Source organism: Gavialis gangeticus, unplaced genomic scaffold (assembly GCF_001723915.1).
Source record: "Gavialis gangeticus isolate Ggan-Ray unplaced genomic scaffold, GavGan_comp1, whole genome shotgun sequence".
Taxonomy (NCBI): Eukaryota; Metazoa; Chordata; order Crocodylia; family Gavialidae; genus Gavialis; species Gavialis gangeticus.
Window position 1 is genome coordinate 106,785,377 of NW_017729024.1, and position 18,410 is coordinate 106,803,786.

General features: G+C 42.7%; 1 protein-coding gene across 11 annotated transcripts in view; it reads right to left on the reverse strand.

The window, feature by feature from the left end:
* The window catches only part of ADAMTSL1 (ADAMTS like 1), a 936,448-nt gene that overhangs the window by 267,974 nt on the left and 650,064 nt on the right, over nucleotides 1–18,410 (reverse strand). For all 11 annotated transcript variants that reach the window (XR_002097365.1, XR_002097366.1, XM_019517531.1 and 8 more), the window contains 2 exons: nucleotides 7,366–7,440; nucleotides 2,454–2,611 (listed from right to left, as the gene is read on the reverse strand). Coding sequence is in view for 9 of the 11 variants with exons in the window: in XM_019517531.1 (XP_019373076.1) it covers nucleotides 2,454–2,611; nucleotides 7,366–7,440 (233 nt within the window). In the remaining 2 variants the exon portion in view is untranslated. The remainder of the gene's footprint in view (nucleotides 1–2,453; nucleotides 2,612–7,365; nucleotides 7,441–18,410) is intronic.

An 18,410-nucleotide genomic window follows, 5' to 3' on the forward strand; every position in this document is an offset into this window, starting at 1 on the left:
GTCGATGCAAGGCAGCCCCATGTGCAGAAAGCTAGCTGCCACTATGACAGGGTCTTCAATTTGCTTTTCAGGGATACATTAGTCTGTATACTCCAGGCAAAGCAGTTGAGGTTATGGCAGGCAAGGAAGGATGTGGGCAAGGCTTGGAAGCATGCCCACATTTGTATACTCTTGCCTCCTGGAGAGGTGCTTTGTGCATAAATATAACAACTAGAAAATCCAGTCATTGAAGATTTTAAGAGAATGCAAAACTAATTATAATACAGAGAATAATGGCGTCAGTTTTGCTTTTGCGTGTGCAGGGATCTCTGTTGGCTAAATGTACCATCATCTATTTCTATCCTTTCATTAACAGTCAGCAAAACCCAGTTCTCTACAGATTTAAGTATAGCAATAACTGTTAAGTGCCAGATCCCAAGCACTCTGAAATCCTTAAAAAGAACTTCACTAACTTCAATTAGTGTTTGGCTCCTGAATATTTAGTAGGAATGTACTATAGTGACTCTGTAATTTTTTTCATATGAATCCAGGGGAAAGACACTGGCTTAATACTGTGCATCATCAAGCATATGATCAGCTTTTAACAAATCGTAAAAACCTGCAACATTTCCTCATCTTGTTGACTTTTTTTACTCTACACAGAGAAATCCCTTTTTTCATAGTACAGCAACGAAGAGATTGTTAGGTCAAATTTAGCTCAAAATTTATGGCTAGATTTTGTAAATATGGGTCTTTGCATAACCTAAAACCAAGAGAAATGTTTCCCTGACTTTATGTATTAGTTTCAAATTAGTAAGCTGTAAAAAGAAAACAAAGGCAAACATTTCCTTTGGTATGTTTAAATTCCACAATCAGTAGCTTGGTGCTTGTGAAAACCAGAAAGTGACATGGATGGGACCATATCAACTCCCACTGAAATCAATGGCAACATTTCCAACCAGGTCAATGGGAGCTAGATCTGGGGGCAGAAGGAGAGCTTATGCAAAATGATATCTATGTGATGTTTTTCATCTCCCTCTCCCCCCCACCCCCAGGTACTTTAAAGAGGAAGACAGGAATCCTTTAATTTTGCCAATGTGGAAATGGAGAAAGGGATAAAGGTGAAGTACTTTTTCTGCAAGTCAATAGAACCCTGACAGAGTCTGAAATGCAACCCAGCTCTCCTGATACCCAGGTCCATGTTTCACTACTGACTTTCTTACCTCCAATTACTGTATTTCAATTAATCAATTCATATTTCAGAACTGCCAGTAACAAATGGGAAGAAAGTTAAATCATTACCATTATTTTGGCTTTTATAATCTAGAGTGTTGTTTATGACAGCGGATCTTTAAAAAATATTTGTATCTGGACAGTGACTTTTTAATCAAGGGATATTCATTCCACATCAGAGAGGTAGCATGGCAGGGTTTAAACTGCTTTCTTTAAATTAATTCTGCCCATGACCATCATGCAGATAAAATATCATCTTGTTTTCCTGTGTTTCTTTGTTCACCAGGCACTTTTGGCTTCTGTATCTGGATTGGATTAGCGGCTGTAACCATGCTGAAAGAGCCAGGGGACAGTCATCAGTGCACTGCTCCACCCTCCTCCAATCCAATCACCTGTCACATTTTCCAGTCCAGCATTCATACATCCAGCTGCCACAAGGTCATCAACATTAACTTAAATCAAATACCCTTTGCCTTGAGGTCCCATGATGAAAAATTTATGGAGTCCTGGGTATGATACAGGTTTTACAGCTGAAATCCTTCAGGTCCCTTTGACCTACTGAAAAAGGACTTCATTTTATTGTAATTCCCAAATGTTCATTTTTCTGTGTGCATTTTTACTACAGAATGTGTGTATTGCTTTCAGCAGTGCATTTTATATTACCTGGAAGAACAGAAAAGCACTAATGGGAGGAAGCAACTTGATTCTTATTTCTAATACAACATAAAGCAGAACTTCCAGATGATACCTGGGCTGCTTCCCAACCAAAGCCAACCCATTTACTTTGGAACCCTTGGGCTTAGCTCCCTGCTCCATTAAATCCATTTTACACCTTTGGTGGTATTACAGCAGTGTAAAAAACAGCATAACAGAATGAAAACTCAGGCTTGCAGTCTCTTCAGGTCACAAACTATGCAAGCTGCTTGGTCTGTGGGTTATACCTATCCCAAACAGCATCATCCATCATCATTTGTCATTAGTCTGTCTTTTCTGTTTAAGCACACCTGGGATATTTTTTCCCCTGAATAAATTAAGTCTCTTTTCCAAAGAGCTTCCAATGAAACTTCCATCATATTAGCTGTTTATTCACAGTGGGCACAGAAAATAGCCTGGACCAGGTCCCAGTTTTGTTTCCCAGGAAAACTATTTTTAGGAAACCTCTCTGGTCCTTCAGAAGCATGGACATTGTTTTTGGGTTTGTTTGTTTTTTTAAATTGTTGTGTTTCATTTCTAACCCTCACCTTGACTGTGAAGTCTGCAGTGAGAGGCCCAGATATTCTGAGTATCTCCTTGTCTGGAAACTTCTGAAAGTTGATGCTAGAATTATCCACAAAGAAAGAGCCTGTGGAGCTGAGGCTGTTTTCACCCTTCACACCTTGAAGAGTCTTGGTTTCCAAATCTGGCAAACACAAACAAGTTAACAAGAGACTAGAAGTGCTCTACTGTTTCACACAGAGCAGACATATGCATAAAAATTAGAAATAACATTACCAGAATGACAGAATGTAAGAAAGGAAAACATGAGAAACCTCTCAGCTCTTGTCATTACTTCATCCCCATACATATTCCTTTTCATTTTTCTACCCCTGCAACCTGTTTTACCTAACATGTTCAACACTTACACCTCTCAGCTCTGTCCCTATACACCAACCCACCTACTCACTCACAGGACACTGCTCTTGCTCTCTTCTCCAGCCTTATCAAGCACATTCACTCTCAGGCTTTCTAAAGTGTGCAGCCCTGTATGCAATAAATCATGCTCTTTTGTGGAAGGAGGGAGTCATTCTGTGCTTTTTAGTGTTAGTTGTGCTGACTTCTGGTTTTGCTTTTAGAGTTAAAGGGAGCTAAAGGGGATATGCCACTAAACATGACAAACTAGGTGGGCCACTGTTACAGGGAGGTCCAATTTTGTAAGGACTTGGGAGAAGCCAGGCCTGTTTTAGGCAAGGCTGGTTAGCAGATGAGAAGGAAGTGCAGGGCTCCAGCTACAAGATTTAAGAGAAGAGAGAGCGGGCAGGTAGGCTGTGAAGGAACAGTTCTGCCATTGATGGTAACTAGGGTGACACTAGCCCACTGCTCCCTCCCCTCATTCACTACCCCAGGGTGAGGAAAAGGCAGAGGTTTTTTAGTTATTGCTTTGGGGATTGACGTTCTTTTATGCTTAGGAATAAATCTTGTTGATGAGGTTATGAACAGACCCAGAGAGTGGCTTACAGCAATTACCCAGATCAGTCAATGAGAGACCAGCATACAGCTACTGCCCGCCACCCATTAACTGAAATCAGTTTGTCCAGCAAAGAAAAAGGAAACATATATAAAATATTAACTAAAGTGTCTACAAAGAGTCCAAGAAGGAGACTCTAATGGTAAACTAATAGGGACAACTAAACTCTTTCTGCCTGTTTATCTCTAAAATTGTGCCCAAAGATCCCAAGTGTATCCCGATTCAGGTACTGCTCTGTAGGGTTAATGACCTTATATTTATCAGAGGGTTATGAGAAGTCAGTAATCAAAAGGAAGGCCTGTTATGTCATCTAGTTTTGTCAGTGCCAGCTTGCTCCCTGTAGTATATTTGATAGTGAACTCTTGTCACTATCAAACAGGGATAACAGGTTTCATCATGAAGGATCTCAAAGGGCTTCACACACTTATTTACAATGTTTAGGAATGCCTTCTCCCACCCAGATATGAGCCAATATACAATGAGTCCCTAAGGAGAGTGGTACAGGATACTGAAAAACATATTCATGTGACAGTAACACATGTTCAGAGATGGCAAAGAGAAAAAAGGCTGGACAAATAAGTTAATTCTTAAAAATTGTTGCAATTGGGTTGCTTTACAAGGTGGGCCACAGGAATGATCTTAAAACAGTAGCTGCTGAGTGTAGTGTATTAAGGAATCTCTCTGAATTCCTTGATTTTTGATGAGGTTAGTTTGTTTCTGACTTTGTGAGGCACAATCACTTTGAAATTTTATTTCTGCTCATGACTCCATGTGAAGTATGGAAAAAAAATCACTGTTTTAAAGAGTTGCTGTATATTGCAGTCAGACTCCTGCTGACTTCCCCTCCAACCAAATGTTCATGGGGAGAAATAAAAAACCCAAAGCTGAACTGCAGTTCACATATATAATCCTTTGATACATTAACAAAATATTTCATGGAGTTGTCTGAAACCAACATGAGATGCACTTGGATCCATTCATATCTATATAAAGCAAGTGATCTGAATCTCAGTTTAGTGACTCGGCTATGGCCCGCTGATCCAGATCTTTCTTATTTTGGAATGTGATGTCTTGAGTGAAAAGGGTGCTCTGGCAGCCTTCTGCTTACTTCCACAGATGCTCTTCTCACTAAAATAATCTTCCCAGGCTGCCTTACAGGCTAATTTCATTGCAAACAGACTTACAAGATAATGTTTGCTAGTTTGTGATAGAGCATGTGTGCAAGGAGAGAAGGCAGAGAGAAGGAAAGTGGGGAAGTTATTTACAGGGAAAGGAATAACCACCACATTAGAGCAGGACAGGAATACACAAAGGGCCTATTAAAAATGAAGTATTTCAAAGTATTTCAGAAGATTTGAACTTTTAAGCAAAAGTTATGATTTTTTTTCTAGTTTATAACCTGTAATTTGCTGAAGAGTCATACAAAGATTATGTGCCTACTGCTGTCTCAAGACATAGGATTGAAAAACCACACTTTCCATTGCACCAGGATGGAAGCATTTTGGTGAGAATGTCTGAAACACAGAGAAGTTCTCAATTATTAATAATATTCTGTTAACCAGGAAATACAGGGGCTGTCTCAGTGGGTCTACACAGCTTGAAAACTGTCCCCATCCTTATTTTAAAAGGACTATAGGATGCTACAATACTTGTTTAAGGTGTTGCATCTTAAACTGCAGTGTTTGGAGGCTACTACTAGAGAATGCTTCAGTATTTCTGACTGTAACAGCATTGATAGCAAGGGAGGAGAAAACTACACCAAGCTTTAACATTTTCCATGGTGTTCCTATTCAGGACCAGTCAAAGCCACAGCCCCAACATTCTCCTGAATTCAGGGAATATTGTCTAACACCCTCCAAGTTAGACAGCACTGAAGAAGGGACAAGAAGAACGTAACAAGTGGGTATCCCCAGGCCGGTCTCAATGTAGGCCCACCCACTTGCTTCCGAGCAAACCATGCACCTACATTTCCTGCCATGCCTTGATGTTCATGATTGAATGATGTTCATCAGGCAGGAAGCTGCCCTTTACTTCCCCTGATGACAAGGGCTATGTACACAACTCTGACCTCCCTTTATCATGTTTCATGTCTTGCAGATGTTCCATGGCCTAACATTTGGCCTTATCATGTTCCTAATACACATACTGGGCCCCAAGCCACGTCTCTGGGCCTACAACCCCTATCTCCTGGCTCCAAGCCCCTCACTATAGGGCTAGGACTCCCAGGCCTGTGCCAGTGCACTCCATAAGTTAACCCTTATCCCTTCACCCAGGAGTTTCCTTAACAGCTCCCCAAAGCCCCGCCCCGGTGGAGCTTAACTCTTGGCTTGCTGGTGCAGCTTCAGACTCCACTGAGTCTGGGTACTACCTCAGGTTCCTCTACCTGGCCTCGGCCCTGCCTCAGTACTCATAGTGAGTCTGGGCTCCCCCTTTCTTGATTTTGCTACCCACCAGGGATGTGGGGACTGGGATTATCACGGACCCCACCCACCTTTCACTGAGACAGTAACTGGCCTGGTATTTCTGGGAGACTATTGCACCACAGACAGTCCCACCAGGCCACCCTTTCCTGGCAGGGTGCAGTTTTCTGTTATACCCAGGACAAGGAGCCTCCTGACACCCCAATAGCTCCTCCCTTACCTCCAAGTTATGCTGAGCAGCAGCTCAGCTGGTGATGTCTCTTCAACTCTTAGCAGCAGACTGCTGCTCCAGGCCCATCCCTTATATATCTAACAGCTGGGCCCTATTCCCCAATTAGGCCTAATTGAGGTAAAAGCCAGCTGCAGGCTACCTGCTTAATGCCCATGCCCCTGGGAGTAACAGAGCACAGGGTGCTCTGTTACAGTGAGAAAAGGCCCTTTTTATGCTAGCAGATGTAGGATCAAAGTCAGTGGACTTGCTCCTCATGAGGCAGTACAACTCTTAAGGACAGAATTTGGTTATGCATGTGTACATTCTTTTTTTTCTTCTTCTTGCTCTGTATATGTGCAGGGCAGGGGAAGAGGGAGATTTATGTGTGTTTAACATATAAGCACTTTGGGGCTGATTTTAGCAGTAGGAAAGCCTATACTTTACCCTCCTCATTATCTCTGTATGTAGCTTTCTCTCCTTTTTTTTCTTCCTTCCCTCATCTTTCCTTACTTCTCTCTTCTTCTATCTATCCCACATGAGATAGAGCCAAAGGGAGCATGATCTGCCTGGCTAATTTTCTGCTGGGCCAGGCCAAGGTGGCGAACTGGAAAAGCTGCAGAAAATGGCTCACAAGGGCTGGCTCTGACAGCGCCCTCCAACTTTTCCACTTCTTGGGCCATGCATGTGTCACATTTGTCTTTGGACACCTCACTTTGCAACAAATTGTGACAAACTGTGGACTAGTCTGTGTCATGCTAGGTCACTGACGGGGCATTCTGCAAGGTGGAAGATGCTCAGCTAATCCTAAATACGTAATCCCATGAAGGGCATGGGGGGGAAGAGGTTTCAACCTCCAGTGATATTGTGTTTTTGCTGCTGACAAATATTTCATGCTCAGCCTCTGAGGGGACAGACAGATACATTCTTTGGCACTTTCACCTTTTTAATATTTTTATAATAAAGGTTTAAAAAATAAAAAGATAAGTCTCTCTAATTCTTTTTTCTCTCTCTCTTAATGCAGACATGCTTGGCATCCAGCTAGCCAGCAAAAATATAAACAAATAGAAACATCTTAAGACTTATGGAAGGGTCTAAAGGTTTTGAACCTATGACCAAAAATATAAGTGCAAGTTCCGCTGATGTCATGGGACTGGTGAGAGCATCTGAGGGCAGAATTTGTCCCCTGAGTTAAAACTGGTTATTTGAGAGAAAGAAACCATATGCCCCCTTTGTAAACAGTATGTGATGGGATAGGAAGGCTTCTCTAAACAAAAACAGAATGTGTCTTTTGTACTTACATAAGTGGTCTGGTCCTTTCAGCACAAGGCGAACATGCCTACTTCCATAGGGAACAGCAACCACCGTGTCATCCACTGGGGAAAAACCCAAATGCATAGAGTCAACAAGCAATAAATCCCCACCTGTTTCCAAATAAGCATTGAAATAGCTGTTCATGGGAAAGCTGCAAACAAAACTTTACAAAAAAAAGAGAGAGAGAGAGAAACCAGTGAACCCTGACAAAAGGGAAAGGTCTTCCTTAAAATAACATTTGCACTGAGATCCCAACCTGCTGATTTCTTATTTACACTCTGCTCCTACCCAAGATTTCCAGTGTTTCAAGAACAACTGGCAGCTTTTTATTTCTCCTTGCCTCCAATTCAAACACAGGACATCTTGCCCTTCCAAATGATTTTGGTTTGTATATCTGTGCTGAGTTAGGGAAGCATAAAACTGTTAGTATCTTCAAAGGAAAAAAGTTGAACTCCAGCCCTCCCCATTCCTTCGCCTACCACATGATTCCTCCCCAGCCGAACCCCTAAAGCCCTTTCTTCTTTACTTTCTTTAGTCTCTCATGTGATCTCTCCTTCAGCTGAGGAAACTTTCCTCTTCCCACCTCACAGCACACCTCAAGTCGACATGACCAAAGGTGAAAGGCACAACCATATCATAGTGCAGTAATTCTTTTCATTCACTCGCTACTATCAAAAAGCCCTGGTACAACACAGGTCTGTTAAGAACTGTCCCATAAACAGGTGCTTAGGGATGGAGCCTGTGCCACTGGAGTCTTAGGGAATATTGCCAACAGCTTTAATTAGGGCTGGACTGAATCTGTAGGAAGTGCCTGGCAATAGCCACTAATTCACTTTCACATGTAGGTTTATTTGCTACTATGACAGTTAGCTCAGTGACATTTAAGAGCCAACAATCTCAATAACGTCTAGCTGCCCTGCAGTGGGACATGGCTCCACATATTTGGTTCCTAGCTAAACAGCTGATTAACAGGAGTAATGGGGGGGGGAGCACTCAATGTGCTTCTCCCCCTTTCTCTGCTTTTTCACTACCCCTTCCTTATCCATCTAGAAGCTGAAAGTCAGAATCAAAGGGCACACACAGAAGTGACAATTTTCACCCAATCTGGCCACAGAAAGTGATCTAAATGCATTACCAAACACAAGTGCACAGCTGCAGACCATTTAAAACATGGCCAAATGGGTGAAAATCTGACCCCTCATTGTATGAGTGTTCAGCTGAAGATGCTTCAAAATAGAGTGTCTTCTATAACTTGCATCTGCACTGCCTCCCAGCCTGTTGCTGTTTTCAGAATGGGGCAGGAGGGAGTGGAGGGAATTTGGTCTGGGGTTTTTCAATCCCTGCTGGTGTGTGGGCAGGTATATTTGGAGCTCCCCCCCTCCCTGAGGTGGGGGGCTCCAATTCACCCACCCCAGTCTCCAGCACTAACTAGGGAGCCCCTTGACTAAGCTCCCTTTCCCCCTTCCCATTCTGAAAACAGGGACAGGCTGGGAGGGAGAAGGAGCCATTGCTAGGGGAAACTGGCTGTATGCTCCCAGGCAGCAGGTAGTTTCCTGTCCCCCTGGAACCACCAGTGAACTTCTGTTTGGTCGGGGCAGGGGGAAAAGTAGCAGGGCACTGTTGGTGCCTGCCACTTTAAGAGCTGAGCCAAGCAGCCAGCAGGTGCTTAATTGCAGCAGCCATTTTACATCCATGGCTGCCTATATAAACATGGCAGTTGCCTGCTACCAGGCCAGGTAGTAACATTACTTGGCTGTTAAGCTGAATACTCCTTCCTGGAGGTAAGGGAAGGGGCTGTAGGGGATGGTTTGGAGGTGCCTGGGCATGACCTAAAACTGTACCCTGCCAGGAGCGGGTGGCCTGGTGGGGGCTCTCAGTGGCATGGGAGCTCCCAGGAAATGCCCAGCCAGTTACTACCCTGGTGAAAGGCAAGTAGGTGGTGCCTTAACCCTAGCCCTTACCTTCAGGTAGGCCATACACCAACAGAGCAGGGTAGGCCAGGTAAGCTTCTAGAGGTGCCTGAGCCTGCTGGGGGAGTGACCCTGCAGGGCCAGGCATGCTTCCAGGAGCACCTGAGCTAGGAATGGGGGACTCCGATTCCCTAAATGCAGGCAGGAGGTGAAAACCCACCCAAGGCACTCAACTGGTCAATGCTGGGGCCAGGACTGGAAGGGACAAAAGAGCTAGGGGCCCACCCTGAGCGATGCCCATGATAAGCAAAGAAGCTTGGGGTCCCAACTGGCCTGAGATGGGACCAGGGCTTATGGAAAGTGAAGGTCCCGTGATTGGGGGCCACAGCTAATGGGTGAAGGGAACGGTTGAGCCAACTGCCTAAGATGCCATCTGTGATGCTTGGGCTGCGGTGTAGGGGTGGAACAGAGCTGCAGATAGCTCTCCAATATTGGGGTATATAATGGGCAGCCTCCTGCCTGAATTAAGAACCTAATTAATTAACAACAAGGCATGGTGGGTGAGACAGGTAGGTGATATGCCCAGAGGCAGATGAGGAAACTAGCTGTCTTGCTAGCCAGGGACTCCCACTTTGACACAGGGTGGTTGTTGTAACTTGGAATGCTTCCTGCAAAGTAATCTGAGTTGGTGGGAAGCTACACTTCTGCCTGTGCCCAAAAAGAAAAATGATGTTGTGCCCCTGAAAGCTAAAGTTTTGAAAGGAGATGGTGTTCCCCTCTCTCCTCCCTAGAATTATTCCTGTGACAAAGCTGCATGATTCCCACTACCTAAGAGCTGTTTAGCTTTGCTTGTTACCTTGACACATGAAAGCAACTCTGCCACTATAAATATTTTCTTTCATCTGAGGATCTTAACTGTGGACAGGATTTTTTTTTAAATAAGTTATTTTGGTATGGGGAGAACTCTACTGAAACTCAGCTGGGATCCTCAGTTAGGGGAGCATTTCTCCTAAAATGAAGAGCAGTTAAACATTTAATAGGGTCACCTCAACTTTTGTCATTGTGATTAAGAGTCAACACCCTGTTGTAATGATTCGTACCTCTTTTAGAACCTGTGTTTCTGTTTCTCTGATTCAGGAAAATGAAAATCTATCTGTTCCTCCACAGTTTTATTCGGAGCCTTGAGGTTTTAAAAGTTTATCCACTAGAATAGATGTCACTGCCTCATAATGTCTTCCCATAAAGGAAAGCTTTGGGTGCCTCATAGCTAGGTTTATAAAGTTGGGAAGAGGTTGGTAGAGCCTTTAGAATTATATCTGTGTCCACATTTGTGAACTTGGTTCACATTTTTTATCTTAAATGTGTATGGACAGAAAATGCTGAAAATAGAAAGTCTCTGTTTAACCACAAGTAATATAAAGTGCAAGCAAAGGCAAATATTCTATATTGGCTCTCAATTTGCTCAACTTAGCTTTAATAAGCTTGCCCCAATGTCCCCCTCACTTGTTCTCTCATGAGAAGTGACTTGGTATCCACACTATGGTATTTGTACCATGACCTGCTGCTTACCAGACATTAGCACCTCTGTCACATCCAGTGCAATAGCTATGAAGTCTGTTTATAAGCCAAGTTAAAGCCTTGCAATTCCTTTCAGTGAAAGGCCAATTCAGTATTTACAATATATATATATATATTTTTTATCTAGCTGTCTGATAGATGGGCTATAAATCTCATCTGGTCCAGGCAAAAATTATTCACACCACAAAACCATTCCTTGTTTCAGCCTTGTATAGATTTCATCACATGAACAAAACTCTGAATAGGAGATGCAGCTTGCATTATGATTGGCTGGAATACAGCTAAAGAAAATGCTCTTCTTACAGAAAGCATTTGGGAGCTGCAAAGATGTAATCAATTTAGGATTATCAGTGCTAGGAAAAAAATAGTAAGCTCCCTGCTGACATCCTAGATGATCTTTTATCAGCTGATGCCAGCGTGGTTTGTCATAGTGTGTCAGATAAGTTCTGATCATGTGTATATGCATGGAAGAGGCAGGAGAGGGAAAGCTGAGGGTATGAGGGTGAGGGAGAGAAATTGCAATTACTTTCAGACTATTTCAGACTACACTGCTGGTAACTCTGTTCAACCAAATTTTGAATATCCGGACTCTGGTAACCACAACCCTCTGTTATCCAAAGTTCAAACACGTACCCTAGGATTTACTGAAACTAATTGTCCTGAAGGGTTTCCAAACTTTGTAGGACAGAAGTGTTGTCCAACAGCATTGGATATTTCCAATAGCACCATTGTCCAGAACTTAAACTTTGTAATGCTGGCATTTCAGTCTTGCGGAGCTCCTAAGCTTTACAGAAGAGATGCTGTGAAGCCAGCTACTTTGGACAAACCCAGTAGCCTTTATCATTGGGGAAGTTAAAGTCTACAATCTCCTGAGCCTAATTTCAGTGCTCAAAATGTGCTTGGGCAACGTCTCTGGCTATTCAGAGCTCAAGCTTGAGGAGTCTCCTGAAAACTTTTAAGCACTGAGGTGAAATAGTTAAAAAGCACTTGGTAATATAGCCAGCATGCATCTGTCTCTGGTATCATTCAAGATAACAAACACAAACTTTTGTTTCTACATGTAAATTCTTCTTTATTTGTTTAACTAGAGAGAACTTCTTGTCTGTTCTCCTGTATAATAAAGAAGGATTTAAACTCTGACACTCTTAATCCAGATTTCTTTCTTACCATTAAAATTCTAATGTTTAAAGAGCCCAAAAACAGAAGTATTTTTTGTTTTACTTCTATTTTCTTTGTGAAAGGCCCATTCCTGTGACACATTGTCTTGGTGCGTTTTACATTTCTTAAAGGAGGTCAGGAAAGAGTTGCATTTAAAGAATATTACTGTTCCCTTAAAAATGATCTATTTGTTGTATTTGAAAAGTGGAACTCCTATGTGCATTATAATGACATACCTTGTTATTCTGAGGTTTTGACTCACTCTGTATGTTATGAACCTTGTGCTGAAGTGTTAAGATCTACTGACATTTCATGGAGCAGTTTCAGTTGTGCTGTTCTTAAACAAGTCTTCAGTTTATATCCCATAAGTTTTAATGCATTTCTCCCGCACCATTTAGTACCAAGGATATAACTCCTTATTCTTTAGTCTTCACGGAAATTCATAATACACTCTTTGTGAAATAAAGTCCTTGTTACCGTGAAATATCCTGCAACATCTTGGCCCTTGTAAAGCTGCAGGAGTAAGATGGAAGGAAGATTTCCTGAGGTTATTGGTGATAAGAAGTAGACAAGTGTTTCCTCCATCTTTCCCAAGAAGAGAGATGTGGGTATAAGTAAGGGTGTGTCCAGTGACTGTTGCCTCCATTGCAGTCCCAAAGAGAAGAAATGTCCCAGAAAAGCTGGCCAATTGGCTGACCTCTTAAGTTGTGTGGACCTCAGAAATATCTGACATCTTCTCAAGGAGATGCATGAATCTATTGTTCATTTCACCCTGGCTTTCTGGGTAGAGAGTGACAGAGGGCTTTTGAAAGGGGCACACAGAAGGATCTGTGAGTTGGCCCTATCTTCATGTTGCAGGAGCATACACCAAATTCACAAGGCAGCTCTATTTCTCCTGGGTTTGGGTTTGGTACAAAATCCTAACATAGTCCTACCATCAAGTCTTCTGTTTCTGGGCAGAGCCAGAAAACTAGTCCCAGCACTACCTGTCTAGTAGTAATACACTGGCATGGGGAACTGCAACTAACTTGGAAACATGATGTTACCCATATTGGAGTCAGGATACTGGGCCAGACAGACTCTTGCTTTGCATCCATATGGAATTCCAGTGTTCTAGGAGTTAAAACAGGTCATACCAAGACTGTCTTCCTTTTAGATCACTGCCAGCAGCTCTGGCTTGGAATCCAAGCTATCAGCAGAATTCACCACCCACTTTAGGGAACAATTTGTCTGCTAACTGCTAGTGAATGTAAACCAAACCCTAAGCATTCAGTTTTGCAGGACAGTCACTATGGGCTCTTTGTGAAGGCAGTTATTACAAAAATATGATTTGTTCTCCTTGAATTCAGACAGGCTAAAATCATTGAAACTCAGAGCCAAGAGCAAAGAATTGTGGTCAAATGAATGAGCTCTTTTATACCAAAACATTTTTTTATTTTTTATTTTATTTAATAAGAGAAAAGGGTGTTTCTCTTGTTACAATAATGTAGGAGAGAAGTCTGAGAAGTCTCATACCCTGCTGTATTTCTATTTCTGATGCCTTTGGGAGAGAGATACCATCTCAATAAATACTGAGGAAGTTGTTTCCGTTGCAAGTGCTAACTGTTTTAAAGCTCTGTGAACTTATTTCCCTTTTGACATCTGCTTCCCCTACACCCTTGCATGGTATAAACAGTGTGGAGAACAGACCTGGATACAAACAGCAAAAGCAAACGAATTCAATGTGATGAGCTCAACAGCATGTTTGGGATAGTTTTGAAAAAATAAACATTTTCTAGTAACTTTTGGTTAAATGCAAGAAAAAAACAAATCACTGTCCAGACTCCTGCAGCAGTGTTAAGAATGGAAATTTGTGTTTTTGAAAATGTTGCCAGTTTACGTTAGGGAAATGAAATCACATGTGTGCCTACTAGACGCTAGATTGATGTTTAACTACCTGTTCCACATATGCTGCTTCTGATTCTTCCTTTCTTCCATAGTAACATGGCTCAAGAGGGTTTTTATTAATGTCCTCATACCTTCTTGTTGGGGACACACAGAAAGAAGCATAAAGAAGGAAATACAGGTTTGTTAGGACAAGATTTTTTTTAAACGCAATGACCTGCAATTAAAATGGTTGTTGCCAAAAGTAACCCCTCATTCCAGAAAACAGCGCAGGCCCCAATTCCAGGAATATTTAAGGACATATTTAATTTTACCCTTGGGAGTAGTCCTATGAGGGTCAGTGGAGCTACACACATACATAATGCTATATAGGCCTGTACTGAAGCTTTCAGGGCCAAAACTTAAGATATTAGAATCCAGTATGCCTGTCTGGAGGCAGAACTGATCTCTTATCTGGGACCTGACTAACAAAGAGGGCATTTATCAGGTTTAGTCTACAAACAAAGCTCAGCCAGTGTAATTATTTGAAATCATCACACTCCCTGGCCAATGTAGCTCAGCCAGCAAAACTTCTGATCTGGATATGCATATGTAGAGAGAAGAGAATGTCTGTTGGCTTAGCTAATGTAGCCTGAGGAGGCAGTGTAACTATGCTGGCAGAAAAAACTCTTCTACCAGTAAAACTCTTCTACCAGTAGGTCTCCATTATAGCCAACACAGCTATAGCAGCTGATGCTCCAGAACTGGGACACTCCTCAGTCATATGATGGACATATTTGAATGATACAGACAGAGAAGTATCTGAACAAGTCTCAGCTCTCATTGCAATTCTATATATTTTCTAATGATATCTCTCCAAGGACACTACATAGCTATCTTTTTAGCTACCATTTGAAGGTTGCCTTTGTCTTTCCTACCATCTCCAGTCACAGATCTGTTTGTAAGAGGTAGCATTCAAATTCATTGCCTACAGGGGACAACATTCCACATTTTAAAGGTATTTATATCCCTACAACTGGAAATAGGCATCGAGTGTAGGAGTTGGCAATGTTTTTTTAACAGACAGCTGGAATGACCCTAGTAGGACAGACCCCAGGACCAGGCCACCTCTACTGCTTCTTCCTGCTGGCCAGCTGCAGCATGGAGTAGAGAGAGCTCCATTTCCACTAAAGCCTCCAATGGCTGGCTTTCACATGGTGTGGACAGCTCCCCACTATTGAATGCTGCCAAAGCCAGGGCTCTGCAGGCTGGATCTAGTGGCATTTTCAAAAGGTTCTCAGTACCCATCTCCTTTTCAAAATCTTACTAGAGACTCACTTGCATATTTATGTTCCTAACAAGTTTTGCAAGTTTATCCCATCAGCTTTAGCCATCATAACTGTTGACTGAGGGCTGTGCAACCTGTACTGGTACTGAACAAAGTAAAAAAGAGTTCGTGGGGATTCATTTTTAAACCCAGAATGAATTCCAGCTGAAACATGATACTTGCTGGCTACAACCCAGTAGGCAAGCTTCGTTTGTGCAAACTCTCATTAGAAGCAAACCTTCAGCACACATGCACTGATATTTGGCATAAAGCAAATTTAAAATGTCATGTTTGTTTGTTCAAAATCCCCACTGTGCAGGGAGTTACGTGCGTCATCCAATAGGAAACAGAAACAATACTGTTTGACATACGCAACCAAGCAACACAGGACCATGATGGAATTCAAAGGTCAGTTACTGGCAATGAGAAATGGATGAGCAATTCATAGTCTAATGTTTTAACCATAATTGTCCCACCCCAATTGCTTGTTATAACCATCTGCTGTCTCTTGTCTTATAAGATCTCTTTTACAGACGGGGCCTACATTTTAGTTACACATTTCTGCAACAGTGCCCTGATCCTTCACAGGGGTCTTTGTGTTGCACCGATGCAAAGAAATAATATTTAAAATGAATTATTCATATCAGAAAATAATTTGTAAAGAAAGCTAGTAAGGGTTTTAGATTACAAGCATGTCTAAGGATTTCTCCATCTGCTTGCAAACATTTCAGAAAGAGTTAAAAGGAGTGGAGGTGGAGAAGTTAGATTCACTTCCTCTATCCTTTGTTATGAATGATTCCCACAGTTCTACCTCAGCAATGCAAACACCTTCCGCAGATTATTCCTTTCCTTCCGCCCCACAACAAAATGTCTTTGCCTTCTGTCCCTCCCACCTTGACTAGCACATTAAGATTCAGAAGTTCACCGTGCTAATTACTGCAGTGTGTGGTGTTCCGTTTTCAACAAGTTGTTCTGACAGAGCAGAGATGATTCTATAAACAAACCCCTGTCAATATTCCTCACAGAAACCAAGTGCAAATATATCTGTCAGACCCCGACTCCATGCGGCAGCAAATGACTGGGAGGACGACGGTCCAATTGCTCATGGATCCTGGTACTCATTAGCAGAGCAGACGGAGAGCAAACACCAGCACACATTGCTTGCAACAGTTTTATTCAGAATGGAGGCAGCTTCAGGCAAAGGTCCCAAAAAACAATAAACCAGGGACATTCCCTGAACAACAGTTCTTTTCAACATTTATACACCTTGGTTCATACATATTGACATTTATTCCACCCTCATCTCTCCTTTGGTTCCACCCATTTCTCCTCCTATCTCAAGCTCCACCTCTGTTTACTGTTTGCTTCCTTAGCATGGTATTGCCTATGCATTTCATCCATCTACATGCCTCTCTGCTAAAAGCGCATGCATAAGACTTTGACTCCTAACTTCTTTCGGTCACTTGTGGTTTCTCACTGGTTCTTGCTGATTTTCTTGCTGACTTCCCCATCTCCAAGGCTGTATTTCTGCTTTTGTCTCCTGACACTAGTTGGTGGGCTCTTCTATTTTTACTTAACACATCATGCACTTTGCACCCTAACCGCCATGTTAAGAATCCACTTACTGAAGCATTAGCTAAGTTAGTTGCTTTTAATATATCATTCAACCTTGTGACCAGAAGCTTTTGCTGAGACACAGGAACAAGCCTTTATTCAACTGCACACCCAGCACCCCCAGATTCCATATCATTACCCCAACGTCCAAAATCCATATCGTTACCCTAACAATATCCAGTAAGATTTCATAGATTTCATAGACCTTACAGCTGGAAGGGACCTTGGAAGATCATCAAGTCCAGCCCCCTGCCCCAGAGGCAGGAAGTAAGCAGGGGTCATAGGATCCCAGCAAGATAAACTTCCAAATTCCTCTTGAAGATGTTCAAAGTAGGTGCTTAAACCACCTCCAGTGGCAGTCTATTCCAGGCGTTGGGGGATCAGACAGTAAAGAAGTTCTTCCTTATGTCCAGCCTGAAACTATCATGGAGGAGTTTGTAACTGTTTGACCTTGTCATCTCTTGGGGTGCTCTGGTGAACAGATGTTCCCCCAGATCCTGGTGAACACCCCTAATAAATTTATAGGTAGCCACCAGATCACCCGAGCCTGCGTTTTTCCAGGCTGAATAGTCCCATAGCTCTCAGCCTCTCATCATAAGGTCTGTTTTCCTGACCTCTGATCATGCATGTGGCTCTCCTCTGGACTCTCTCAAGCTTCTCCACATCTTTTTTGAATTGTGGAGCCCAAAACTGGATGCAGTGCTCCAGCTGTGGCCTCACCAAGGCTGAGTACAATGGGAGAATGATGTCCTGGGATTTGCTTGAGAGGCATCTATGGATGCAAGCCAACATTTTGCTCACTTTACTAGCTGCAGCATCACATTGAAGGCTCATGTTCATCTTGTGGTCAATCATTACCCCCCAAGTCCTTTTCATCCATAGTGCTAGCCAGCGTAGCATTGTCAAGCCTATAAGCATGCTGCGGGTTTTTCTTCCCAAGGTGGAGAACCTTGCATTTTTTGGTGTTAAACACCATCAGATTCTCATCTGCCCATTTCCTGAGCCTGTCAAGGTCAGCCTGGATCACCCTCCTATCCTCAGGTGTGGACGGTTTACCCCAGAGTTTGGTGTTGTTGGCGAACTTGGCCAGTCTGCTTCTGATACCAATGTCCACATCATTAATAAAGATGTTGAACAGTGTTGGCCCAAGAACAGAGCCTTGAGGAACCCCACTGGTCACAGCACACAATGATGATTGACTTCCGTCAACCACCACCCTCTGGGTCTGACCATGGAGCCAATTCCCCAGCCACCGGATCATGATGAAGCTGAGGCTGCAGTTGGCCAGTTTTGCTAAGAGGTGATTCTGGGATACCAGATCGAAGGCTTTTTTAAAGTCAAGATATATGACATCAATCTCTTCTCCCTTGTCCAGATGATCGGTCACCTGGTCGTAAAAGGAAATAAGATTGGTCAAGCACGACCTATCTGCAACAAATCCATGCTGACTATTCCTCAGGATGCTGCCATTGGCCAGTCTGTTAAGAATAGTGTCTTTGATAATTTTTTCTAATACCTTCCCCAGGATAGAGGTCAGGCTGATGGGCCTGTAATTTGCTGGATCCACTTTCCTCCCTTTCTT